Source organism: Periplaneta americana, chromosome 5 (assembly GCF_040183065.1).
Source record: "Periplaneta americana isolate PAMFEO1 chromosome 5, P.americana_PAMFEO1_priV1, whole genome shotgun sequence".
In the NCBI taxonomy this organism is placed as follows: domain Eukaryota; kingdom Metazoa; phylum Arthropoda; class Insecta; order Blattodea; family Blattidae; genus Periplaneta; species Periplaneta americana.
The window spans coordinates 174,538,482-174,566,467 of record NC_091121.1 but is presented as its reverse complement, the minus strand read 5'-3'; the positions used below and the strand labels follow the sequence as shown (position 1 = coordinate 174,566,467).

Here is a 27,986-nt window from a genome sequence, read left to right as displayed (position 1 = left end):
CCAGATGCGGATGTTATTACTGCAATATGTTATATAAATAATATTGTTAAAATATTAAAATGAAAAATAAATCATTACATAACCTTACCGTTTGTTGTAAGTTCGCATTTATAGACTGGGGGGGAAAAAAAGACAGACGTATATCACGGCCTGCTGGAGGGTAGTAAACACAGAAAACATTTTATAGCAACAATGTTGAAGAAAGATATTTTGGTTTTCCGAAGTTGCCGTCATTAAACAGAAAACAAGATGGAGATTTCATTGCAACTAATTAGAAATTCGTCTTCCAGGCATGTGATAAACGATCTTCGCACAAAATAATGTACGATACACGAGCGGTATGTTTGTTTTCATGTTATCGGACATTAAAAAAGCTCAACTACGTTTCGCTTTTTCAATCTTTTCCTCGACCATGACAACGTCAACATACCGCTCTTGTAACATATTACTATTTCTTTTGTTTATTGATTTTGATTTGTTTCTGAATCTTCACTTGACCCAATGTCTTTAAAATTCTCTCAATAAGTTACCACTGTTTTCCGCTATTTCATTGTTTTATTATTCATTAGCTTAAGTGGTCAATCACTATACAGTTTACCCTATTCCCTGCCATTAGGCGAAAGATAGGATAGATCAGAACATTCATCAGACAGCGCGAACACCCTTACAGGTACCACCGCCGGTCCTCGAACCACAGTAGTGAGATAGAAGACAGACACAATTCAATAACACCTCTCTGTTGCAATCTAGTGGGAGTAGGCGCATAATATTGTGGTGGTTGGTAGAAACGCCGCCAAAGAACGCATATAGCCATTTTACGGATAAACCCCGTAATTCGAATTATGTCCTTCTTCCAGTCAACCCCTCAATTGTGAGTAGAGTCCGGCAACGGTTGCAAAAACAGCCAAGCTGAGTGATACAGTTTGGCGGTGTTACCTGACCCATCAGTAAAATCCGAAGGCTTAGCCCTTAATATTCTAGTCCGCAACGTGTAGTAGTACGTCTGTTTACAGCTCCGTCACGCATCAGTAGGCTTGCCAACTTTCGTAAGTAAAAATTAGGGACATAAACGTTACTGACAATTTTATTGCACTAATTTCCACCTATCAATTCACATATTCAACAATAGTACTCTTATGACAGCATATGTACGTATGTTTTAACAGAACCACTTCACATCATATGCAAAGAAAAAATAAATAAAACTTCCCAATATGATTACAAAATGAGTTGAAAAAACAGTTTCAATTCTTTAATGCAGACGTCTCCAAAAGCGTACTCGCTATTAAACCCCTGAACGGAATTGAAGCCAGTACGTAATGACCGCGCTCCGCCTCACCCATCCCCACCTGTACTGTACTCAATGTTTATGAGCAAACGAAGAGCAGTGGCGGACTGCTATTATCATCGTGTTGGTCGGAGTGTTCCACCGTTTCACAATGTCTTCTAATCATGGACGTAGTACATTCAAGGATGAATAGGAAGAGAAATTTTTTTGTGTTAGTGGGGAGAATGCGAAATGCTTATTTTGTTCGAAAATTCTTAAGGGTGTGTTGAAAATCAATATGCGACGACAATACTGGTCTCTTCACAAATAATATCATACAGTTACAAGCATGTTGGACATGTGGAAATAATTTATTTTGGGGCTATCTGTATGACTGTTGGTTATACATAATAATCAATATATTACAATACGTTTACACTCAGTTCCGCATGACAAACATATAATTTTTCGTTTAATTTTAGGTGAAATGCGTAGGCCTACAAATGTTTTGATAAATATAAAACAAGAAAATACAAACACAAATCACACACGTGTCCTCAGTATTAAACAAAAACAGCTTTTTGCTACCTATGTTCTAGCTTGGGATATTGGAAAATTAATGAAGCCCTTTACAGAAACATCATTTATAAAATCGTGCATACAGGACGTTACTAAAATACTGTGTCCAGAACAAAGTCAAAGTTTAAGAAAATTAAATTGTTTCCAATTACAGTTCAGAGAAGAAATTTCAAGATTGTAAAAGCAATTGAATCTAAAGCTGAAACCACAATTAACCAGTTTGTAGCTTACTCACATGCATTGGACGAAAGCACAGATAGAAATGACAAAGCTCACCTAGCCATTTTCATCCGAGGAGTTAATGAACATTTTACTGTGTCTGAATGTCTTCTAGATGTAATTACAAAATACAACTGGAGAAGATCTTTTCCAGGCACTGAAAGGCACCATAGAACAGAAGAGGTTGAATTTGCAGTGGGTTGTGTCAATAGCAACAGACGGGGCTCCAGATAGTATGTCAAATAATATACAAACGTATGATATTTCTTATTCTTTTGATGTTATTATTTGTAAACATAAGCAGACTGTTGTCGCGATCCCACACTGATCGCGTCCATCTGTTGAGGTACGAGTCTCTCCCCCTTCTCTAGCCTTACGGCGGGCAGTATCGAGAGCACGAATGACGATACGCTTTTTGGAGACCTCTGCTTTAATGTTAACTTGTTGGAAACTATGAACCCATGTTATTGATGTAATTACTAATCTAATATAAACTAATCTAACATAATCTGAACTAACCCTAATTAACCTAACCTACCTACACAATAGATTTCAACCACTCTTCTCGGAAAATACAGAGATGTTCACGTGATTTATCCCCAGAGCTATCAGATCTTATCACACTTGAGGAACTGCAGTATTTTTACAAGTCTTTGTTGTTGTGCTCGTTGATGTCTATATCTGTCGTATAAGTGGTCGTATAAATGAACATTCGTACTAGAGCAATTTTTCCCTTTCGTCACATATTGGAAGCATGCCTGTATGGGACTGTGTGGAAATATCTTCTAATCCACACTAAATCCAACAATCTGATAGGAACGAAAATCAGCTGTAAATGTCTAATATGCTATGAAATCGGGACATTTTGACACCGTGTGCAAAGTATTTCGGGACGCGGACGCAATGGTCGAAATCGGAGCTGTCCCGGGAAAAACGGGACGGTTGGCAGGCTTATGCATCAAGTACGTACAGTCAACTCTCAAAAACTCTCGTGCACAGTAGGATCTCAAGCTCAAGGCAATCCGGTCAGTCTGATATAATTTTTCCGTGCGTGATAATATGATAATTAATGAAGACACTAAACGGGTAATGAACATACTGACGTTCAGAAAACATGCAGAGGCAGTTGCACAAGTCAATTAACATTTAAATTACAGTAGATAAACGAACAGTAATTTACATTACTACTGAAGCTTTCCTGGCAACGTGATAACTCAAAACTTCCTGGAATAAAATATTATTTTGTTCATACAACATAAAATGTGCAGTACACATATGGGTTGTAAACACAGTAATAATTATGTTCCACTAGATTCTCGGCTATCCGGTCTAATGTGGCGGAAGGACAGGCCAGATAACAAAAAAGTCGGATAGGCCTAAGTTCTATGAAACACCCATTTTATACCAAAACCCGCTCTTATTCATATTTCCTGACCTCTTGGTACAGCCCAATAGGTGTATAATAATATTTATTCTTCCTCACCTTGGTGAGGTTGCCAAAGACAAAGAATGTTAAACAGTAACATATAAGATGTCATTAAAAATGTCTTGCAAGAAATTTGTTTATAATAAACTAAAATTTGCAGTAGATAATATTTCACATAATGAAAATTTCAGTAAAATAAAAAATGCAGATAAAAATAGAATGAGAAAATTCATCTTTAATTTAAATTTAAATACAAATGTCGCCGTAAAATCTGTAGAGAACCCTTCAAAGCTATAATAGAAATTTCCTTAATTGTTGTTGTTGGGAGTCCAAATTTATGACAGAATGATACGAATTGTTGTTAAAGAAATAGATATCAAAAGTCCTTCAATAACTGTCTATTCAAAATACAAAATATTACATAGTTTACACGAACGTATCTTTGACTAGCGCTTTCGCTATTATAATAGCATCTTCAGGTCAGACTTGCGTGATATTAAGCTTTTCATATAAAGACGTAGATAGACAAGTAACATCGAAATGTGTTAAGGTACATGACGTGAGGATATAAAAAATACAATGATAAGAAAAACAAGTAAAATTTGACTTATGAACAGTCTAATATATATATATATATATATATATATATATATGGCAATTAAACCTTCATGAGGTCTCAAAAATTAATACATTAAAGTATTTAGAGTTAAAGCCTGCAGAAACATGTGTGTAGCTTATAGATCAAAATTTGTTTAAAAATTGAAGTCTGCAAAACATATATGCAGCTTAGAATTGAGACACAAACAGTTCATTTGTTATTCTTTTAACTGTTTGTGTCTCAATTCTAAGCTACAGATATGTTTTGCAGACTTCAATTTTTAAACAAATTTTGATCTATAAGCTACACACATGTTTCTGCAGGCTTTAACTCCAAATACTTGTATGTATTAATTTTTGAGACCTCATGAAGGTTTAACTGCCATACATATATATATATATATATATATATATATATATATATATATATATTAGACTGTTCATAAGTCAAATTTTACTTGTTTTTCTTGTCATTGTATTTTTATATCCTCACGTCATGTACCTTAACACATTTCGATGTTACTTGTCCATCCACGTCTTTATATGAAAAGCTTAATATCACGCAAGTCTGACCTGAAGATGCTATTATAATAGCGAAAGCGCTAGTCAAAGATACGTTCATGTAACCTATGTAATATTTTGTATTTTGAATAGACAGTTATTGAAGGACTTTTGATATTTATTTCTTTAAATTTGTTAACTTGTCGGACCAACATGCCTTTCAAATTACGAATTGTTTTGTTATGGTCCCTCTAGCGCCCACCATTAATCCGATGACTCCTATATCCCTGAGTTTATATGATGTTTTGTAATAAGGGATAGTTGGTTCATAAATTGTCCTTTTCTCTAGATTAACCTTCCCAGGTTGATTCTGATGCGTCTCGAATCTGATGGTCGGATCCAGAATATACAGAATATAATCTTTTGTCTCTCCAGGTTTAAATGTTATAATATCAATACGCCGATGCGATTACTTCCAATATCCGCTATTCCATGGACTTCTTCATGGGTAGTGTAGCCATTGGACTTAAGGCATGTTGCGATTACAGACCTGATCTTGTGATGCCTGCTGTTAGGAAGAGTTTCGCCAAATGGGCATGAACCCAAGAGGCTAAGGGGGATGAAGTTAGAGGAGAATGGAGAAAGTTACACAACGCAGAAATGCACGCACTGTATTCTTCACCTGACATAATTAGGAACATTAAATCCAGACGTTTGCGATGGGCAGGGCATGTAGCACGTATGGGCAAATCCAGGAATGCATATAGAGTGTTAGTTGGGAGACCGGAGGGAAAAAGACCTTTTGGGAGGCCGAGACGTAGATGGGAAGATAATATTAAAATGGACTTGAGGGAGGTGGGATATGATGATAGGGACTGGATTAATCTTGCACAGGATAGGGACCGAGGGCGGCAATGAACCTCCGGGTTCCTTAAAAGCCATTTGTAAGTAAGTAAGTAAGTAAGGGCATGAACCCAAGACATGAGCCAAAGTTTCAACCTCACTGTGGCATCGCCTACAGTTGTTATTGTCTTGAGTTCTGCCTGGAATAGCGCGTACAGGAGCAACATTACCGGTCATCTTTAGCGCATCTCTCCACTCGGAACTAGAAAGTTTGTTATGTACTGTACGTTTTAAATAAATTATTAGAGAAAAAGAAAGTCCAAGAATACAAATATTGGACTGTAAACATTTTAAGATAAATTTTATAATGTCTAAATTGCAGGAAATTGTAGGAAACATAAAATCTATACTACTGTACACTGCACAGTATGCATACATAAACTTTTAAAATAAACAAAACATTAACGTAAAACATAGGCTTAATTCTTACGAAAACTATTGAAACTTATTTTACTGTTCATTTAAATGATTACATAAATGAAGAACCCAGGGGAATAACGATCGAAGTCACACTTTCTTCAAAAAGAGTTAATTCAGTGTTGAATCTTAAAAACCCATTTCTATATTAACTGAGAAACACTGAAATTTAATACTGATTAACAAATACACTTGGGGATAGTATAAAATATTGATAATATGAACCTTTTTGAGTCTTATACAGGGTGTTTAAAAATACGGGGCATAATTTCAGGTATGTATTTCCCACATGTAGACAATCAAAATAGTTCATTACAACATGTGTCCGGAAATGCTTTATTTCCGAGTTATGGCCTTCACAACATTGAAATTCACCGGAACCATACCTCATGTTTTAGAAGACACTCCACTGATCAGTCGTCAACACATTCACTTCTTGCATGATGGCGCTCCTGCACACTTCAGTCGTAAGGCTCGCCGGTACTTGGATCGAAGGTTTCCTGATCGATGGATAGGTAGAGATGGCCCAATTGCTTGGCCTCCACGCTCACCTGATCTGAACCCTCTCGATTTATACTTGTGGGGCCATTTGAAATCATTGGTTTATTCGTCTCTGGTGCCTGATTTGGAATTCATTCGGAATCGAATTGTGGCATGTTCTGAGAACATACGCAATACTCCTGGAGTTTGGGATCGTGTTCGCAGGTCAATGAGACATCGATGTGAGGTCTGTATTCAAGCAGGAGGTGGACATTTTGAACATCTTCTGTAATGACAACGACCTGCGGAAAGAAAAACGTTCCGGTGAGTTTCAATGTTGTGAAGGCCATAACTCGGAAATGAAGCATTTCCGGACACATGTTGTAATGAACTATTTTGATTGTCTACATGTGGGAAATACATACTTGAAATTATGCCCCGTATTTTTTAAACACCTTGTGCACTGTTTTTCATAAGTCCCATTGAACATATTGTAACTACATCTTACATCTCAATTTGATTGTGGAAATCCTCCTTCATCATCACTTACTGTAGAACGTTGTGGTAAGTCATTTTAGTATTCCTGCGCAGCTTCACAGCAGAATATTTTTAGTGCTTTCAGGTCTTGAAATTTGGCCCTGATTAAACACTAACAACAATGGTAACAACATTTATTTCTACACCAATACCGTTTAATCAACCTAACAACATAAACTATTAGGTCCCTTCAAACATGCCAATAAACCGTGTTCTTATTTTATCTCACAAAAGTTAAAGGGTTTTGATGATTCTTCCACACAATTCAATGACTTTGATCATTCTTACATTTGGATTCAAATTTATAACCCTCATTTTCAGAACTCTGATCACTTTTCTTCAATGAAATGACATTTTGAAAATAGAATTTTACTTTCTCTAACAGATGGCACCATTATTTCATTTTTTTAAATGGAAATTTTGATTGTTATTCCCCTGGATCCTTCAAATGGGAAAAGGAGGCCTAAGATGAAAGAGTAAAAACTTACGGTTTTTACGATGAAAGACTAATGGAACGGAGAAAAATTCTCTCCGGCGCCGGAATTTGAACCCGGGTTTTCAGCTCTACGTGCTGATGCTTTATCCACTAAGCCACACCTTATACCACCCCGGAGTCGGACAGAATCGTCTCAGATTAAGCTTCATCTCTTGGGTTCCCTCTAGTGGCCGCCCTCTGTTTTTCGTTTTTGAGAAAATCCTTCATACATGGGTGCTTCACCCCTTCAGCCCTCTTCCGCGACGTAATGCCCTCCACTTACGCAAGCAGATGATATCATCTGGCGTCACTTCCTCCTGCTCACTAATGTACTACAACGCTGTCTCAATCGTCTTGAACTTTTCCGAATGTGGGATGAGATTTTTCCTGTCATCTAAGGATGCCTCCTTCGCCTCTTCTTCTATCACTTCTCCCTGTGTCACTATTTCTACAATATCGTTGTCAGTTATTTCACCAGCTTCGTCGTTTGACATCCATTCTGTAATGTCCTCTGCATTGATATCGTCACAGCTCGGTAGATTTTTGAGCAACGAAACAAATTCATCGTTTTCATCTTCCACTTCAGTTTTACACACGGTTTCAAGGTGTCCACATTCATGGTCCAAAAGAATTTTCCAAGACTTTACAAATGATATGAAGATTTCGCGGGAAAAACAATGAATGTCACATTTCTGTTAAGGATTAGATAATGATCTAATTGAGTCTATAACTGCAAGATGTAGTACTGTTTCTATATGAAATAAAGGAAAGGATTACTGTATTGGCGGTGATAATTCTCCTTTTCACCATTTTTCATAAGAACAACATTAAATTTCGCAGTGATCCATTGAATTAGATAATGACATCAACGTTAAGAAAACTGTGACATTCATCATTTTTCCCGCGAACTCTTCATATATTTGGAATCTCTTCCCCTGCTACGGCCAACCATCTTAGAACATCTAGCAAGTCAATCCTTTTCAGAATTGTTACGCAGTCAACAATCGCTGATATCAGCGAACTGACATGACGCCGACAATACTTTTTCTTTAGCATTTCAAGGATGCCCTGGTCCATCGGCTGACAAACAACAGTAATGAATGAATGAATACATTCGTCTTTAAGCAATATCCTTTTCGTGAGGCGGCACTTCACATTATTAGTATACAGTGCCGTCTCCCCATTTTACAACACCTCTCGTACAAATCATTTAGGTCGTTACTTATTTTTAATTCATTATTGCAATTCTTCCACTAGTCTTTTTTTTGTCCGCCATCAATTCTTCCACTAACCCTAATCCTCATCCATTATTATATCAAAAATACTATATTCCTAATTCTTGATCCCCCTCCTCTATGACACATTTCCCCTCACTTCACATCTCTAACTATCTGCGTTTTTCACTGATAACTTTTTCTCATTGCTACTTTATTTTAGGTATTAGTTTTCTTTTCTCACGATTTATTTCCCCTCCACACCATTTCTTTAAGCCATACTGCTTTCTCACCTTGTTTTCCCCTCTTCCTTCATCACTGCTCCCTGAACTATCTCCTACTTGCATTACTCTACTTCTCGTCAGCCTCGAATTGGATCTTAGTTCCTTCAGCCGCTTCGGAATTGCTCCCATCTGATGTTCACTATTTTCATTCGATAAACAGCAGTAAAAATAAAGCTTTGATGTCTCCATATGTGAGTTCGTCATTGGCAAGATGAGAAGGTGCGTCGTCAAGAAGTAGCACAGCTTTTGTCGGCAAATTGTTGTCTTTCAAATGTTTTTTCTACAGTCGGTAAGAATTCATTTTGGAACCAGGTTTTAAAGATTTCTGAATTCATCAATGCTTTCTTTTGATGTGTATAATATAGGGGCAAAGTTTCCTATGTTCAGTTGTTTAAAAGCTCTATGTTTCTTTGATTTTTCTATTAACGTAAATCTAAGCTTGTAGTTATCGGTTGCATTACTGCAAGCCAAGATGGTGACTCGTTCCTTCTTTTGTTGTATCCTCGTGCAGCAGCTTCATTTTTCGATGCAAGCGTTTTTATAGGGAGCATCTTGTAATTTAAACAGGTTTCATCACAGTTGCACAACTGCCCCCCAAAAATTCCCTCCTTGCCAATAAGCTTAAAAAGATAGTTTTTGAACAAGTCTCCCCACTTATGGTAATCTGGCAAATACTGAATCCTTTTTACCACCGATCCAACCATCCATTACTGGCAGTAAATTCTGAATCTTCTCTTTCTATTTGTCGCTTAAATGCAATGTTTTTCCATGCAATATCGGCCCAGTAACAGGAAAGTCTTTTTCTCTTTGTGTTTATGGCACAAAAATAAAGCTTCCTCAACTTCTTTATGCCTACTTTTAGCATCGTTTTTCTTACTTTCATTCCACTTCCACTAGCTTGGACAGCGCAACACTTTTAAATTTCTGCTCGATTTTTCTTTTAGTCTCCAACTGTATTTTCCTGTCTCCTAATTTCGAGGTAATAGTTTTTGTCGTTACCCCAGAGTTTAGTCGCTTTATAGCGCATAGTTTTTCCTCCATAGTCACTACAAACTTTTTTTCGTTTATGTTACGACTTATCTCAACTAATAAGTAATGAGAGCGACGGGCGATGTGTACATAGTTTAGAGCCAAAATCACCATTACAATCTGCAAAAAATTCCAATTAAAAAAAAAACAACGAAACGCACCGAACAACAATTTACTAACGTAACCAGGAGAAGTGACAAACGTACTTCACACTCGTTGACATCCGATACACAACTAATGAAGCAAAAAACAGATAGCAAGACAAGGAAATCCGTACTTTGCATGTTTAAACTTATTTTATGCACGTGACACGTACAAAGATTATAGCAGACACCCACTTGCAACGCCTTGGCAAAATACAGGACGTACAATAAATTATTCCTCATTTTATCACGGAGAATTATTATTACTGTATTTTTTAACTACACGGAAAGTCATGATCCTGACAGTCGAGAGTCTACTGTATTTACATTTTACATTACTCATTCTATCTACATCTTCAATAATTACTTAACCTATTTACATTATATACAATTCACACCGTTGAATTTTTTCAACTTTGTTCAATTTATAGCTTCTTCCAATAGCGAGACTGTAGCAATGTGTTATTTTTTTTATGTTCGACCATGCCGAAATGTAGTAATTATACACCTGGTAGCAGTCCTTTAATGCATGTCATTAAAGTACACCTACTCATTAAAGTATATGTGTTTTCAGCCAATGACAACTCAGCTTACAGGTGTTCAGCCAATGGCAAGTCAGCTTTGTACCGTTATAAAACCGCAAGTATCGATTATTCTCGGATATGCAATCGAAAGAGAATTAGCGAAAAGTCACGGAGGCTGGAAATCCAATACTGTCGCAGAAGGTTATGTTCTGTGACTATAATAATTAGCGTTAATTGTAAATAATATTCAAATAAATTCAATTTGTCATCTCGTTTTTCAATGTCGAATTCAATAATCAAGGTTATACCAAGTTTAACGGGATTACACAAGGTCAATGACATTATTGTTCCTCGGAAAAAATCAATACTTTCGCGTCTGCGCACATCTCACAATTCACGACCTAGAACAAGGTCACTTCCGATCTTGTCAGATACAAATAAAGTGTATAAGTTACATCTGAATAATTTCAAGTTAGAAATATGGTCGAGCATAAAAAGTCGTATGAAACTCGCCTATAATGGTAATTAAGAAGCTCGTATGAAAATTATGAAACTCACTTGCGTGCGCTCGTTTCATAAACATCCATACTCGCTTCTTAATTACTATCAATATAGGCTCGTTGCATAATGTACTATTCTAATCACTGCATTGCCTTTAGCCTTGGTATCATACAAGGCCCAATATATACAGGGGGCGAGAGCTGTAACTGTGCCTAACTGGGTAATTCTTGACAGGCGCGTCCTAGTCGCGGGGGTGGACACCATAAGCATAGTGACCAAGTTCTGTCAAGGACCCAGTGTCTCAGGGTATAATGAGACCTCCAGCACAGGGATACGTGCGAAGACTGCAACGATCTGAGAGGCAACGTTTTTTTTTATTTTATTGGGCTATTTTACGACGCTGTATCAACATTTAGGTTATTTTGCGTCTGAATGAAATGAAGGTGATAATGCCGGTGAAATGAGTCCGGGGTCCAGCACCGAAAGTTACCCAGCGTTGGCTCGTATTGGGTTGAGGGAAAACCCCGGAAAAATTCTCAACCAGGTAACTTGCCCCGACCGGGATTCGAACCCGGGCCACCTGGTTTCGCGGTCAGACGCGCTGACCGTTACTCCACAGCTGTGGACAGAGGCAACGTGAGACCATGCGAACGTCACAATGGCTCAAAGAACGGAAGCAGCAAACCCTCTCTGCGGGGTTAGTACACAGAGGAGCTAGACCATAAGCTTTAAGGTAGAAGCCCTACCACTGGTCTTACCTGCATCCGGGCTAGAAACCCTATCAGGGAAATTACCCGCTTCTCCAGTACCTCAGTATAGTACTAATCGGACAGACAAACGGAATTCGACGAGCTTACAAAATGTATTCAAAAATTATCACAAGCAGAAGAAGAACTATAGCTGAAGTCATAACACTTGAAGAACAAAGTGGGTTTAGGCAAGGGTGATCCTGAACCGATAACATTTTTATTATGAAACAAATTATAGAGAAACATCGAGAATATAATAAAGAAACTCACCTATTGCTTATAGACTACATGAAAGCTTTTGATGCCAAAACTAAAGTAATGGCATTCAAAGGCACAAATCCTGTAAGATCCAAGATAGTCATTAATAACACTCCTATTGAACAGATTCACCGCTTCACTTTCTTGGGATGTGATATATCTTACCATGGTGAAATTGACATTAAGAGAAAAATAGCAAAATTTAATAAAATGAACGGCACAATTAGAAGAACCTTAAACGAAAAGTAAGGAAGGAAACTATAATGAAGTTTTATAAAGTGATAGCGATACCAACATGCTTATACGGCAGTGAGACATGGACCATGACGAAGAGAGATATATCTAGACTGCAGGCAGCAGAAATGAGATTCCTAAGAGCAACGGCTGGATATAGTTTAACCACAGTCTACTATATACAGTCGCGAAGCTCAATATGTAGTAAAAATGCAAACATGGGTAGTTACCCACCGCTAGGATCGCTACAATCGCCTCTTCATCGCAGATCTCTCTCCTAGCAGCCGATAAAATATGTTACACTTTCGTTCTCGTGTTCTTTTGGAAAAATTAACACCTTCCTTCCATTACTGAAATATTAAATGCATAAAGTAAATTTATTATTTTAATGAAGTATATTAAATTCCACCATAAACTCGAAGATACCTGCAAGAAATAAGTTAATATAATTCTTGTTTGTGCAAAATGAACTGAAATTTACTATAATAGCTTCACTCATTCAAGATTATAGCGATAATTAACTATGAAACCGATAAATATTAATTTGAATTTCTCTTTACAACAATAATAATGGAAATATGAATTAATGGAGTAACTTACGTGTACCGGTACTTGTAGTGTAGGCTTACGTAGTTAACAAAGTGGGATGAGGTTAAGCAATAATAATCACAACAGAATTTGAAATAAAACGTGATCAATAAATTTTATTGTAACAGACTTTTTCTACGTCTCTAGTAAAGCAACAAATAAAAATAACAACAAAATTAACAGCTATAATTAAAAACATATCCTTTGAAGAAAAAAGTAGGCCTAAGCAATAATAATCCCACCAGAATTGAAAATAAAACGTGATCAATAAATTTCATTAAAACAAACTTAATTTTTCTACGTCTTTAGTAAAATAACACATAAAAATAATAACAAAATTAATAGCTACAATTAAAAATATATCCTCTGAAAAAAACAGTAGACCTAACCTTTATTTCTCTGGAAATTTATCAGCCTAAGTAACAGAACTTTAACCGGTATCTAATGTCCTTTCGGCTAGATTGAAACATTTCATTGTGAAATTTAAGGATATAATGTATTCTAACAGTCACAAAGAACTTCAAAATTAAGAGTTTTGTTTCTGCACAGCATTCTTGTGGAAACCCAGGAACCTTTCTGAATCTTTCGGAAATCGGAAAAAGGATAACTCTGGCCTCTTTTCCTTACTGTTGCTGCAATTTATAGCACTACGAACGTCTCCTCCGTGTCCCATATTATTATTCCAATTATTGTATTTTAGCCATTAACATTTTCATTACAACCAATAACGAACATTTCACAAGCGTCAATGTGAAATACGCAACGAGCTAGCACTCGATAGAAATACGACACAGTCCAAAGTCGACCATGGACAGTCTATTGTTTCTAGTTGCTAACCGCTTGGAGCGCTTTATCACGAGATTTGCAAAAAAACACCTCAAGCTTCGCGACTGTATATAGTAGACTGTGGTTTAACGGATAAGAAAAGGAATACAGATATTAGAAAGGAACTCAATGCTGAAAACTTAACAAAGCAAGTAGAAGAATATAGAAGTTCTTGGTCACAGCATGTTCAAAGAATGAATAATGACCGTATTCCGAAACAAATAATGGAATACAAGCCAAAGGGAAGAAGAAGTTTAGGCCGTCCAAGGAAACGCTGGATAGACCAGCAAATAGAGGCGTAAGAGGCGATAAGCCTAAATACTTGAAGATAAGAAGAAGAAGACTCCATTGCATTGAATTACGAATGTTTCGAAGGAAAAATTTCTGCGATGCTCATCGCATCACAGGACATAATAGGAGCATAATAGGCCTACCTGAAATAAAGGATGTAACTTTTACACACGTTATATTCCTACTGGTTTGCAAAGAACCAGTAAACATATTATCTTGTATAACTGGCGTTACTGCACTCCCACAGTAATCCTACTCGAGTGCCTATGTTAACAAATTTATGTTTTAGGTTTGTGACAATTGGTCCGCTAGGTAACTCATTAAAATATGTGAGATATTGTCCACTTGTTTTTATAGCTTCAGTCACTGACTACTGTGATGATTCTAAAATGGCGATAGTTTCAGAAATAGCCGAAAAGTTACAGTTAATCATATTATTAAGCGCGAACAAATCCTATAAGAGTGACCGCGTTGCCTGGAGTTCGACAGGTCCTACTGAAGGAGTGTTTTTTTATGGTTTGACTGTACTTACCTAATGCATCGCGCAGCAGTAAACAGACGTAATGCTACGCGTTGCGGACTAGAAAAGTGCTAAACCTTCGGACTCTACTCATCAGTTCCGTCACATAATTTGATTCATCACGCAGCCCAACTCGGCATCGATTGACTACAAATTTGTGGAATAACTTAACTTGAACGAAATGTAAACATGTATCATACTATACAGAATGGGCCAGAAGTCAGGTTACATTGGTAAAAATTATTTTTTTTTTTTTCCATGTTTCTGATATGTTAATGAGAGACCAAAGAGTGGAAGCCATTTTAATAATGGGTGAACGTAGCTACCGAGAAACGACTGCTAGATAACATGCTTCAGTTCGATTCTCCCAGTTGTGTAAGACGTCTGCTAGTGTGGTGGGAGTGATTTTTGAAATGGAGTCGGTGATCCTTTGTTTGAGGTGGTCCATGTTGTTAATCTTTTCGGCGTACACCATGTCGTTTAAGTGCTCCCGCAAATAATAATCCAAAGGGTGTGGGTGTTAAGTCTGGTGACCGTGGTGGTCAGACAACAGGACCTCGACAACGACCAATCCATCTTCCTGGGAACTGTTCATGTAATCAGTGCGAACAACAGTACCGTAATGCAATGTGGCATCATCTTGTTGGAACATACTGGAAAATTTCCCTTCTTCATTAAAAATGCTCGGGAAAACAGTATCTTGAAGCAGTTTCTTGTACCGTTCAGCATTGAGGTTACCTCCGATGAAAAAGATCCGACGACTATTGCACCTCATATGCCACATCAAATCATCAGCTTTCTTGCCCGCTGCATTTTGCACGAATTTTATATTGAACACATAGGCCTATTGCAACTTTCCTATGTAACCTGACTTTTGCAATTAAAACATACACTTCTAACCAGGCAGTATATTATTTATAGTTTATACGCGCAACTTTTCGTCCAACTGTCTTAACAAAATCTAATAGTGTTATTTGTTCCATTTCTAATTCTGTGCATTTGTTTTCCACAAAAGTAGTCTTTACTTGAATTCCTCTTCCTAAAGTAAGCGCCGCGTAGGTATGTCAAATTCGATTTGCTACAGCATTTGAATAGAATTCTCCTACGACTTTGGCTTAAACAGCAAGATATACTGACGTTTCCGATAGGTCTAAATTATTTTTTTAAGTGTTTTAAGTAGTAATTTTGTAGGTCTTGAATATTTTTCTTCACTTGAAGATTTATTTGACTAAGGTCTCTCGTTAATTTTCTTGTAGATTGCCTTGCTGCTAAGCGCGACACTGAACCGGATGATGCAAATTTGGACATTTTCAATTGCCCAGTAGCTCGTGAAGAATGTCCAAATGATTATGTCACATTCTACTTGTACACAAGGTAAGATTATGGAAAGTTAAATATCAACTACAATACTTCTAAGGAAGCACAGGAAGGGAACAAAATTGAATGAATTTAATTAATTATAGATCAATTTCTACTTTGATTCGATTTCCAAAATGAATGATTATTATGCATCCCATTAGAATCAAAATTCAAGACAGGTGATACCATCCTGAAGAACGTAAAAATTTTAGGCAGATAAAGTTCTTATTGTAACTTCTTTGAGGAAAGGTTTTTAGCTATGGTGTCCTTAGAGTAGATTTGCTATATATGGGAGATTCTGCATGAGAAAACGCTAGAAAGATTTATTTAAAGGACACCCCTAATTCCCAAGTGACAATTTTATAAGGTAAACAGGAGTAAGCAAAACCCATAAATTTAATAGTTCAAATTTGACATTTAATAACTTGCTGGATTGAAAATAAAATTTGACTAAAATTTGAACAGGTTATCATCATTATCTTACCCAACTACGGTGAAAAGGAAGAAAAATTACGTTATTAAGTTGAGATCCACGAACGCAAAACATATTTGCCGGCTCATAGGTTACATTTGCCTCCAGTGCTGGGGTTATTGTAACCTAGCAACTTTCTGCAGCAAAGATCAGAATATGTTTTGATGCAAGTGGATATGAAAGAACATTATATTTTGTACACAATGATAATTTTATATTTTCGGCATTAATACACTGCAAATATTTAAATGGCAAAATGACACACAAACTAAATAAAAAGTAATTTTTTATGTTCCTAAGAACTTTTGCTTAAGACAAATTGAAGGAATTTAAACACACGCACCCTAGAATGAGAATTTTATATTTAGGGTATTTAATACACTGCTTTTCATGATATATTTGTCACACACTTAATTGCCAACAATAAACAGAGTCATGAAGTTGCCAGAAATATCTACAAAGGATAGTGGCAGATTTAACCTAGCAAGTTTCAAGCGCAATTTAGCAATAGGTCCCCAGTAGAAACAAGAAGAAACAATTGTTGGTTAGAAATGGATAATGTGTTAAATTGGAAAAATCATATTAAAGAAATTACCTCCAAACTAATTTCAGCTTGTTTTGTTATTCGGTCTATGCAAGAGACAGTAAATATCAATATCTCAAAAACATTATACTTTACACACTTCCATAATGAGTTTTGGAATAATAATATGGGGAAATTCTACAGATGAATATGAATCATGGAAGACTCTTTCAGGACGGGGAAAAGATGTTGAGATGTATAGCGAAGTAACAGCCGCCAACAGTTGGATTGCAAACAAGAAAGGACTTTCGACTAGTGAATGGATATCTAGCCTGAAAATGACAACAGATTTAGCAGCTGTTCGTTCCGTTCCCGGCAGATCTCTCGACGGTACCCGGCGCAAACATGGCTGCCCGGAGATTGAAACTTTAGCACACGTCTTGGGATTCTGTGAATAGTGATTGCTCTTGAGGAACTCTAGACATCATCTTGTAAGATCCAAAATTGCTGCCGCATTAAGAAATAAGGGCTGGATAGTAGAAGAAGAAATCTCCTGTCTAGCTGAAAATGGGTCAACGAGACGAGTAGATATTTTAGCGTACAATGCTGACACTAAACAGGGCATCATGTGGACCCCACGATACGTTTTGAAGTAGAATGTCATCAGTCAGCCGAGGTCCACCTTGAGAAGAAGTCGATCTATGAGCCTACAGTCAACTATTTCAAGCTGAAATATGCCTTAATTCACGTTGAGGTATTCGGTCTGCTCATAGGTGCTCGAGGGACTATACCAGCTTTTTTCGAAGAATTTCGACGGCAGTTTGCTCTGCCAACATCTCTGAGGGATGACATTGTGATAATTGTGTTAAAAAAATCCTGCCAAATCCTAATTAATCACATGGCGCACATTAATAGCAATTGTAATTTTTCACACCCTTTTCTTCGTTATCCTTCTTTAAAATTTAATATCTATGTTTACATATGTATAATAATTTTTTGAGGATATACTGAGTCCGTAAGGGCTACCCTCAATGGGGGGCAGTTTACTATTACTTATTTAACTTTTCTATTACAGTATATTCCTACTACAAAAAAGAATAATTAGAATAACAGTAGGTGCCAAATCTAGGGAATCGTGTAGGACAATTAAAAAAAAAAACTTGCAAATAATGCGCATGGTTTTTCAGTGTTGTTACGTTTCATGGCATAATCATATTCGTACCTTAAAATTTGTACACGTTATTAAAATTGAGATATATATTGTCTTTCCTATGGGAGACTGGGAAACGTCGGATTTCTAGATTTTAAAGTAAGAATTGTTATTTTGTATCACATATTATGAAATAAAACTGAATATTTAGTCAGAGTTGATGTAATTAATTTACAATAGACTGAATCCCAAGATCTCCTACGGGATACGTTAATTCTGAGTTATTTTCATTACTTAATAATATTTTTCCCCTAATTTTTTCATCAATACACAGTCCACAGGAATACAGAAATCTATCCCGGTTAAACGCTTATCAAACAATCCCGATCCGGAATATTATAATAAATACATACGGAAACTGAAAAGAAAACTAAGGAAATCCTATGGACAGCGCAAGGAAAGCCTTGCAAAACAAACAAAATTCACACAACTATCGAAAGAACTGCTTAATGCGAAGAAGATAGCACAGGAAAATTACCTAAACAAACTTTTCAAAGGTGAACAAAACGGGTGGGGGGAATTTTATAAATATGTGAAGAGACGACGCAAGGAAAACTATTCGAGCCTCCCCCTAAAAAATGACCGCAATCAATTTATCGTACAGGACAGCGAAAAAGCAGAAAAATTAAATTTCTATTATGCCACTGTTTTTGGGATGAGGACAATAGTACCACACTTAGCTTCTGTGGAAAATACGGGTCAGTTTTCTATCAAGCCTAGGGACATAAGGAGAAGGATCTCTAAATTGAAAACTCATAAATCAGTAGGACCTGATGGTATCGCCGGAGACGTACTAAAATTGGGAGGGGAAGCCATGATTCCCTATCTAGTGCGTTTATTTGAAATACCAATTAACAATGGTACTGTCCCGCGAGATTGGAAAGATGCAATAGTGGTGCCAATTTATAAGTCAGGGTCTCGCTCAGATACAAAAAATTACAGACCGGTCAGCCTCACCTCTGTGGTTTGCAAACACATGGAACACTTGATTTCAGCTTATCTAAGGCAGCATTGGAATGACTCAAATTGGTTACATAACTGTCAGCATGGATTTCGGGGGGGGGGCTATTCATGTGAGAGTCAATTAGTAACGGTATGTCAGGATTTAGAAGACGGAATAGATTCCAATAGCCAAGTAGATGCAGTGATTATTGACTTTTCACGCGCATTCGATGTAGTCCCACACGATATATTGTTGGTTAAACTACAATCAACGGGGATTGGCTTCAGAGTGCTCCAGTGGATCAAGGAATTTTTAACTTGTCGTACTCAGAGAGTACGGGTAGGGGAGGAATTATCGAACCCAATTGAAATTACTTCCGGGTTCCCGCAGGGGAGTGTCTTGGGGCCTCTTCTATTCTTGGCTTTTGTAAATGATCTGCCAGTTAATATCTTGTCTAGGGTTCGCTTATTCGCGGATGATTGTATGGTATACAGGGAAATAAAAAGCCATGAAGATACTACTCTTCTCCAGAGTGACCTCAATAGAATAAACGATTGGGCAATAGCCAACAAAATGAAAATAAATTCTCTAAAGAGCAAAGCCATCAGCTTTACAAGGAAAAGAAATAAAATAGTCGCATCGTATACGTTAGGGGGTGAAACCATTCCGGAAGTTAACAAATGTAAATACCTCGGAATAACATTTAGCAGCGATCTCGGCTGGGGGGAACACGTTACAGACACAGCGGGAAAGGCATGGAGAGCGTTACACTTTGTGATGAGGGTACTAAGAAAAGGTTCTGATAAATCCAAAGAGATTGCATATAAATCACTAGTACGTCCAGTAATGGAATATGGTGCTGCATGTTGGGATCCTTACAGATTAGAACATATTAAGACACTGGAAAAGATTCAAAAACGGGCTCTTAAGTGTTGTCGGAAAAATTCACCATTAAAATGGGACACACTCACGGACAGGAGATCGCGAATTCGATTATGCGCACTGTTCAAAACATACAGAGGTGAGCCTGCCTGGAGAGAAATAAAAAAAGGTTGCAGCCGCCAAATTACTCTTCAAGGAACGACCGCTCACATAAATTGAGGGAAAAGAAGACAGAGGACGGACACTGGAAAGTTTTCTTTTCTCAATCGTACTATCAGGGACTGGAATGCTTTACCTGCAGACTTACTAAAGGCTTTACCAACAACCAAAAATGTATTTAAAAATAGGCTTAAGGACCTTACTAATAGACTGTAATTATACACAGTATTTAAAGGGTGTAAATTATATGTTGTTATTGAAGTGTTGTATCAGTGAAGAATTATGTTGTGTCAGTGAAGTGTGTTGTATCAGTGAAGAAGTATGTCGTGTCAGTGAAGTGTGCTGTGTAAGTGAAACGTGTTCCTGTCAGTGAAGCTTTATAGTTTATAGTGGCAGTGCACAGTATTTGAACAGTGAAATGTTTTTGAAGTGTTAGTGAAATCAGGATAGAATCAGTGAAATGTGCCGTAGTTCCATTGCAGTGAGTGAGTTGACAGCGAAATGAGTGTAATTTGAAAGGTAGGCCTACTTGTGCAGATATGAACATATCCTACTCGTGGGTTTTAGTTCGATCTTAGTTTTAAAATACAAATTACATTTATTTCATATGTTATTTTAAGTGATTGTTTCATTTAATTTAGTATATTCCCCGTTGTTGTTGTTGTTGTTGTTATTATTATGATTATTATTACTAATTATTGTTAGTATTAATTATTAGTATTATTATTAATTGTATTTTTAATTAATAAGTTTATTATTGTCATTATTGAGTGTAATTAGTTACCACTGCCACCGGGTATATACCCACTGCAGTGTGAATAAATACATACACATACACATTTGCAACACGATATTAAAATTTAATAGATTTCTGAATCCCAAAATTTTCTCCAGGACTGAGGAGGTTATAAGTGATTATGTATAATGTCTGCTAAGCCATAGTGACCATATTAATTAATTAATTAATTTATTTATTTATTTATTTTGCTAATAATTATTGTAGCATAAATATAATATATACAGAAAAAACATTAGCTCGCCCTTCAAAGAGTAGAACTCGTGCTCAGGGGCGGATTCCTGAATTCAAATTAATAAGTATACTTACAATTTGTCTTATGTCTACTATGCCATTAGAATATATAAATTTAAATTTACAATTTTGAATTTCTATAACATCCATACATAACCTTTTAAATTTAATACTAGAACTATAAGCATTGACAAGATTAGGATATTTAAATATAAATTAGTTATATATTCTTGGGCCTAAATTGCTACTATGATTAAATACTGTAACAGTGTTGCATTTTTGTTCAAACAATCTTTAAGAATTCATATCTTTTGTTTCATAACTATGAGAATACAATTCAAAATTATTTCGATTTTTATGTATGAATTTTATTAATACCATATAATAAATTTCTCTTGTGTTAAGTACATTAAAGTCTAAGAACAATTTTTGAGATGGAAAATGAATAGGTTTATGAAGACATATTTTAATTATTATCTTCTGTAATAAATAAAGTAGATTAAAATTGGATTTAAAAGAGCTACTCCATCCTATAATTCCATACACAATTACCGATTGAAATAAAGTTAAATATATTATACGTAATAAACTTATTGACAAGAAATTCCTCAATAAAACAAAATAATATATTATTTTACGTAATTTATTACAAAGGTAATTAATTGATTATCGAAAATCACATCCCTAAGCGGATGGGGATGTGGGATGTTCATGGGATGTGAACACGTTCGAAATACTGTGGAAGAGGTGAACTGGATCACATTTACCTCCCCTCCGTTATGCCCATTCTAGAGCTAATGCAACGCACTTTTCTCTAATTTTGCAGTGAACACCCAGAACCAATCCTTCTTGACATGAAGAATCCAGACAACATCACTAGCCCTCTTTTCATGATGGGCACTCCGTTCAAATTTCTGTTACATGGCCACACTACAAATCATAGAGAAACTCCCAACTCAGTTATAGGACCAGGTAAGTGTAGGCCTAGTTAAATAACTTTAGCATTGGCTTTTATCTAGAATACAGTAATTTTATAAGCTTGTAACTTAATTGACAGTTTATACCACACCTGCACAAACAGCGCTCAACGAGCGCGCGCTTCTTCGGAGCGGGAGAGCCATATTTTCCGCCGCCGAAACGGAGAGGAAGATACGTCAGAATGACGTAGACTTGCTACAGGTAGAGGAGAGGGAAACGACCACTCAGTTATCTAGTGGAGTGCAGTGTGTAGGCCTATTCTCAGTAACTGTTTTACGTTGCTTACCTACTGCTACAGTACAGTATGGAGGAATCTAAAAGACGGAACATAACATTTAAAGATTTACAGCTCGAACTTATTGATCTTCAATGTGACCTAAGGGCTAAAGATCGTTTTAATAATACTACTAGCCTGGTTTAGTTTTACAAGACTAAACATTAGCAATAATATTCACGACTACACAAGCTGGCTGTGAAAATAATTGCTATGTTTGGCTCAACATTTATATTTGTGAGCAACTGTTTTCTATAATCAACTTTAATAAAGGCACACATCGAACATCTATAACTGATGTTTCATTATGATCAGTAGGCTACAGTTCCTTTCAGCTGCCAACAGCATAAAACCTCGTTTTGATGTACTGATAAATAAAACTATAACAAAATGATATTGTACATTTAAGTAGCTATAGAATTTCTATTACTTCTGTAAAATAAATATTTTTTTATTAATTAATAATAGTCCAAGATGGTTTTGCAAACACTGAAAGGGAATTCATTTCATAAACACTCGTAATAGTATTTCTTTTGTGTATATTTTGTACGAGATCACTCCTTCTTCCAGTACATCCTTATACAGAGAGCAGCTAATATCTACATTCCGCTCATGAGCTGTGAGCCGGCTCGGAGAGCGCAAACCTTGTGCAGGCCTGGTTTATACTGAAGAATGCAGACCGGAGTGTATGCGTAAGGTTTAGGCATGCAGTTTGATTTGTGGAGAAGGAAGGTCTTGTCGTATCTCGTGAGTCTTACCACGTGTTCCAACGCGTAATATTGAAAACGAAAATAATATGAATGCACTAGGACAGAGGTTCGCAAAGTGTGGTTCACGACTCCGTGAGATGTTGAGTAAAGAGCTGAGGAGAAGTGACGAGATGATTTGAGCCGTTCAGAGCAAAAGTGGTGTAAGTCAGAATTGGATAAAATAAAAATTCTGTAAAATACAGCAAATAATATTCCGTTTATTTAAACTATTAGTAGTCATACTACGAAATGGATACATAAAAATTGGAAATTTATCCTGTGACGAAGTGAAAAAATTCAAATATTTTGGAGCAACAGTAACAAGTATAAATGACACTCGGAAGAAAATTAAAGGCAGAATAAATATGGGAAATGCCTGTTATTATCCGGTTGAAAAGCTTTTGTCAACTAGTCTGCTCTCAAAAAGCTGAAAGTTAGAATTTATAAAACAGTTCATTACCGGTTGTTCTGTATGTTTGTGAAACTTGGATTCTCACTTTGAGAGAAGCAGAAGTTAAGGATGTTTAGGAAACTACTTGGGGCTAAGAGGGATGAAGTTACAGGAGAATGGAGAAAGTTACACAACACAGAACTGCACGAATTGTATTCAACTGACATAATTAGGAACTTTAAATCCAGACGTTTGAGATGGACAGAGCATGTAGCAAGTATGGGCGAATCCAGAAATGTATGTAGAGTGTTAGTTGGGAGGCGAGAGGAAAAAAGATCTTTGGGGAGGCCGAGACGTAGATGCGAGGATAATATTAAAATTAATTTCAGAGAGATGGGATATGATGGTATAGACTGGATTAATGTTGCTCAGGATAGGGACCAATCGCGGGCTTATGTGAGAGCGGCAATGAACCTCCAGGTTCTCTAAAAGCCTTAAGTAAGCAAGTAAGTAAGTAAGTACGTAAGTAAGTATTATTATTATTATTATTATTATTATTATTTCCTGCAAAATTATGAAGACAGACAGAAATATTTTAGAGAAAAGAGAAGGAAAACCTTTGCGTTGGTTGGTACGGACATTTGAAGCGGTTGACAGAGAACAGAATACCATGGATTATGATGATGATGATGATGATGATGATGCAGATTGGTTTGGGTTGAAGAAAACCATTGTATAATGGAATATTCCTAATAAAATTATTATTAGTATTATTATTAATATTATTATCATTATTATTACTATTATTATTATTATTATTATTATTATTATTATTATTATTATTATTATTTCCTGCAAAATTATGAAGACAGGCAGTAATCTTTTAGAGAAAAGGGAAGGAAAACCTTTGCGTTGGTACGGACATTTGAAGTGGTTGACAGAGAACAGAATACCATGGATTATGATGATGATGATGATGATGATGATGATGATGATGATGCAGATTGGTTTGGGTTGAAGAAAACCATTGTATAATGGAATATTCCTAATAAAATTATTATTAGTATTATTATTACTATTATTATTATTATCATTATTATTACTATTATTATTATTATCATTATTATTACTATTATTATTATTATTATTATTACTATTATTATTATTATTATTATTATTATTATTATTATTACTATTTCCTGCAAAATTATGAAGACAGGCAGTAATCTTTTAGAGAAAAGGGAAGGAAAACCTTTGCGTTGGTACGGACATTTGAAGTGGTTGACAGAGAACAGAATACGATGGATTATGATGATGATGATGATGATGATGATGATGATGATGCAGATTGGTTTGGATTGAAGAGAACCAATGTATAATGGAATATTCCTAATAAAATTATTATTATTATTATTATTATTATCATTATTACTATTATTATTATTGTTATTATTGTTATTATTATCATTATTATTATTATTATTATTATTATTATTATTATTTCCTGCAAAATTATGAAGACAGACAGAAATCTTTCAGGGAAAAGAGAAGGAAAACCTTTGCGTTGGTACGGACATTTGAAGTGGTTGACAGAGAACAGAATACCAGGGATGATGATGATGATGATAGTAATGATGCAGATTGGTTTGGGTTGAAGAGAACCATTGTATAATGGAATATTCCTAATAAAATTATTATTATTATTATTGTTGTTAATAATAATAATTATATTATTATTATTATTATTATTGTTATTAATAATAATAATTATATTATTATTATTATTATTATTATTATTATTTCCTGCAAAATTATAAAGACAGACAAAAATCTTTTAGAGAAAAGAGAAGGAAAACCTTTGCGTTGGTATGGACATTTGAAGTGGTTGACAGAGAACAGAATACCATAGATGATGATGATGATGATGATGATGATGATGATGATGATGCAGATTGGCTTGTATTGAAGAGAACCATTGTATAATGGAATATTCCTAATAAAATTATTATTATTATTATTTTTTTTTCTTTATTGTGCTAAAACAGCATGTTCCATTGCATACAATATTTGCAATACTACATGCTATGTTTATGTTACATATCCAAAATTTAAAATAAATAAAAATTATCTACTCTACACAATATATGATCAACTAGTAATTATAAATCTTATGCTTAAGAACATTACAAATGCACAATTAATTAATACATCACAAATACACATTGCACATCCACAATTAAATTATCTATGTACTATATGAATCAATCCGCTCGCCAGTTACAAAGCTTATGCCTAAATGCATTATCAGAAAAATTTTTTACAAGTGTTGCAATATTACATACTATGTTTAATATATTTTTATGTTATTTTTATATTACATACATGTTCACAGTCATTTAACAATACACTATTGCAATAGACGGAGTCATATTTGAATTGTACATCACAGATCCACAATTTAAAATCTTATAATTGTATGCTTATTTGGATTCATGTTTACAAAGTGTTTTACTTATTTGTATTCATGTTTATAATGTGTTAAAGTCTATTGATTGTATGAATGTTTTGAATTGTTTGTAGTGTTTCAAAATGAGTTGATCATGAGCAACTGGCCACTTTCCATGATTCGTTACTATTTGATGTCTGAAGATGTCCCTCTGCTGCTGAAGTTTTCTACACCTGTATATTACGTGATCCACAGTTTGGGCCTCTTGAAGACAGGAGCATGTGGCATCATTTATTATCTTAAATCTTTGGAGATAGGATTTTAGTATGCCGTGTCCAGTTACCATAGCTGCAATTGAAGGCGTCATTATTATCCTATTCTGTCTTAATCTCTGTCGAATCGATGGGAAGAAGGTCCTGCAGACAGCCCCTTTGGTCGCACTAGTCCATTCTTCCTGCCATTTTGCTAATCCTTCTTCTTTGATCTTTCCAATAATAGCAGTTTTGGGTTTTTTAGTGTATATTAATTCTCTATATTCTTCTGCTGCTGCTTTCTTGGCTAGCTTGTCTGCCATCTCGTTCCCAGGAATTCCCACATGGGCTTTAATCCATCCAAAATGAATTTGCCAATGGAGATCCTGGAGTCTCTTAACTTGGTTTCTGATTAGTTCTATTATATTGCTATGGTTGCGGCTGTTCCTGAGTAGAGCTATAGTGATTTGGCTATCTGTGAAAACTGCCACTGTTCTTTCCTCTGGTATGATATTTAGTCTATTAAGTTCTTCTATAGCTTTTAAGATGGCCATCTGTTCCGCCTGATTATTTGAACAGTCACTGTGAAGTCTGTTCTTCATGGTGTGAATTAATGTACCCTGTTTGTAAAATGCGGCTGCCGCTCCCACTTTCTCTTGAATTTTGCTTCCATCTGTGTATATTTCCACAGCATATGTGAAAGAATTCTTCACTTCACCTATTGTTATCCTGTCAGCTGGATGTGGCCAGTATCTTACTTGAAGTGGTCTGTCGTAATCTTCAGGGTCTTCATTGCTTTCGTGCGTTGCTTGATAGATTTTCACAGATTCTGCTATGCTTATACCTATAGGTCTAACTCCGGCAACGACACAAGATGCTTCAAAGGACAGTGTTCTATGAGCTTTGGCTATTTTGATATTCATTATTCTCTGTACTCTTTGTAGTTTATTTAGATTCTTCTGTTTTTGCAGGGCTTCACTCCAAACTGAGCACCCGTATGTCAGCATCGGTATTATTGCTCCTTTATAGATAATTTTCAAAGCACGATGTCCTAAACCCCATTGTAGTTTCACTGTTCTACTCAGCATATTTACGACTTGAGTTGTTTTCTCTGTTATTTTATCAATGTGTTTCCCAAAGTCGAATTTTGCGTCGAAATAAATTCCTAAATACTTCAATTCTGTAACTTGTTAAAGTGTCTTGTGATTTAGATATATTTTAGTCTTCTCAGCGTGATCTTTCCTCTTTTTTGATATTACTAAGACTTTCGACTTGCTATCGTTGAATTCAACTTTGTTTTGATAAGCCCAATTTTGAATTTTGTAAATATCTGAATTAGCATAATTTTCAGATTCTATGCGTGTAACTCCTTTAGTCAAGACTACAAGATCATCTGCAAATGCGACGATGTGGGAGTGTTTGATAAATTTATGTTAAACAAGGAATTGTACATAATGTTCCAAAAACCTGGCCCACAGCAAGATCCCTGTGGGCACCCCTTGTTTACTTTCTTTACAACTTTATGAGTATTTGTCTGCAATGTGGCATATCTATCACTGAAATAACTTTGTGTCAGCTTATATAGATTTTTAGGACATTTCAGTTCTTTCAGATTTTTTAGAATACTTGGTCACCAGGCTGCATCAAATGCACCTCTTACATCTAGACTGACCATAGTTACACAGTTCTTTTCTCTTATACTTTGTAAAATAAACTTTTTAACATCCATAGCAGCATCTACTGTTCCTTTTTGTGGAG

At 35.8% G+C, this 27,986-nt stretch overlaps 1 protein-coding gene across 3 annotated transcripts in view; it reads left to right on the top strand.

Annotated features, from left to right (window-relative positions):
- The window catches only part of LOC138700298 (pancreatic lipase-related protein 3-like), a 58,381-nt gene that overhangs the window by 16,318 nt on the left and 14,077 nt on the right, over positions 1–27,986 (top strand). For 2 of the 3 annotated variants that reach the window (XM_069826817.1, XM_069826818.1), the window contains 2 exons: positions 15,818–15,935; positions 21,966–22,111. In XM_069826817.1, the coding sequence (XP_069682918.1) occupies positions 15,818–15,935; positions 21,966–22,111 (264 nt within the window). The remainder of the gene's footprint in view (positions 1–15,817; positions 15,936–21,965; positions 22,112–27,986) is intronic. The other variant, XM_069826819.1, reaches the window with a different exon arrangement.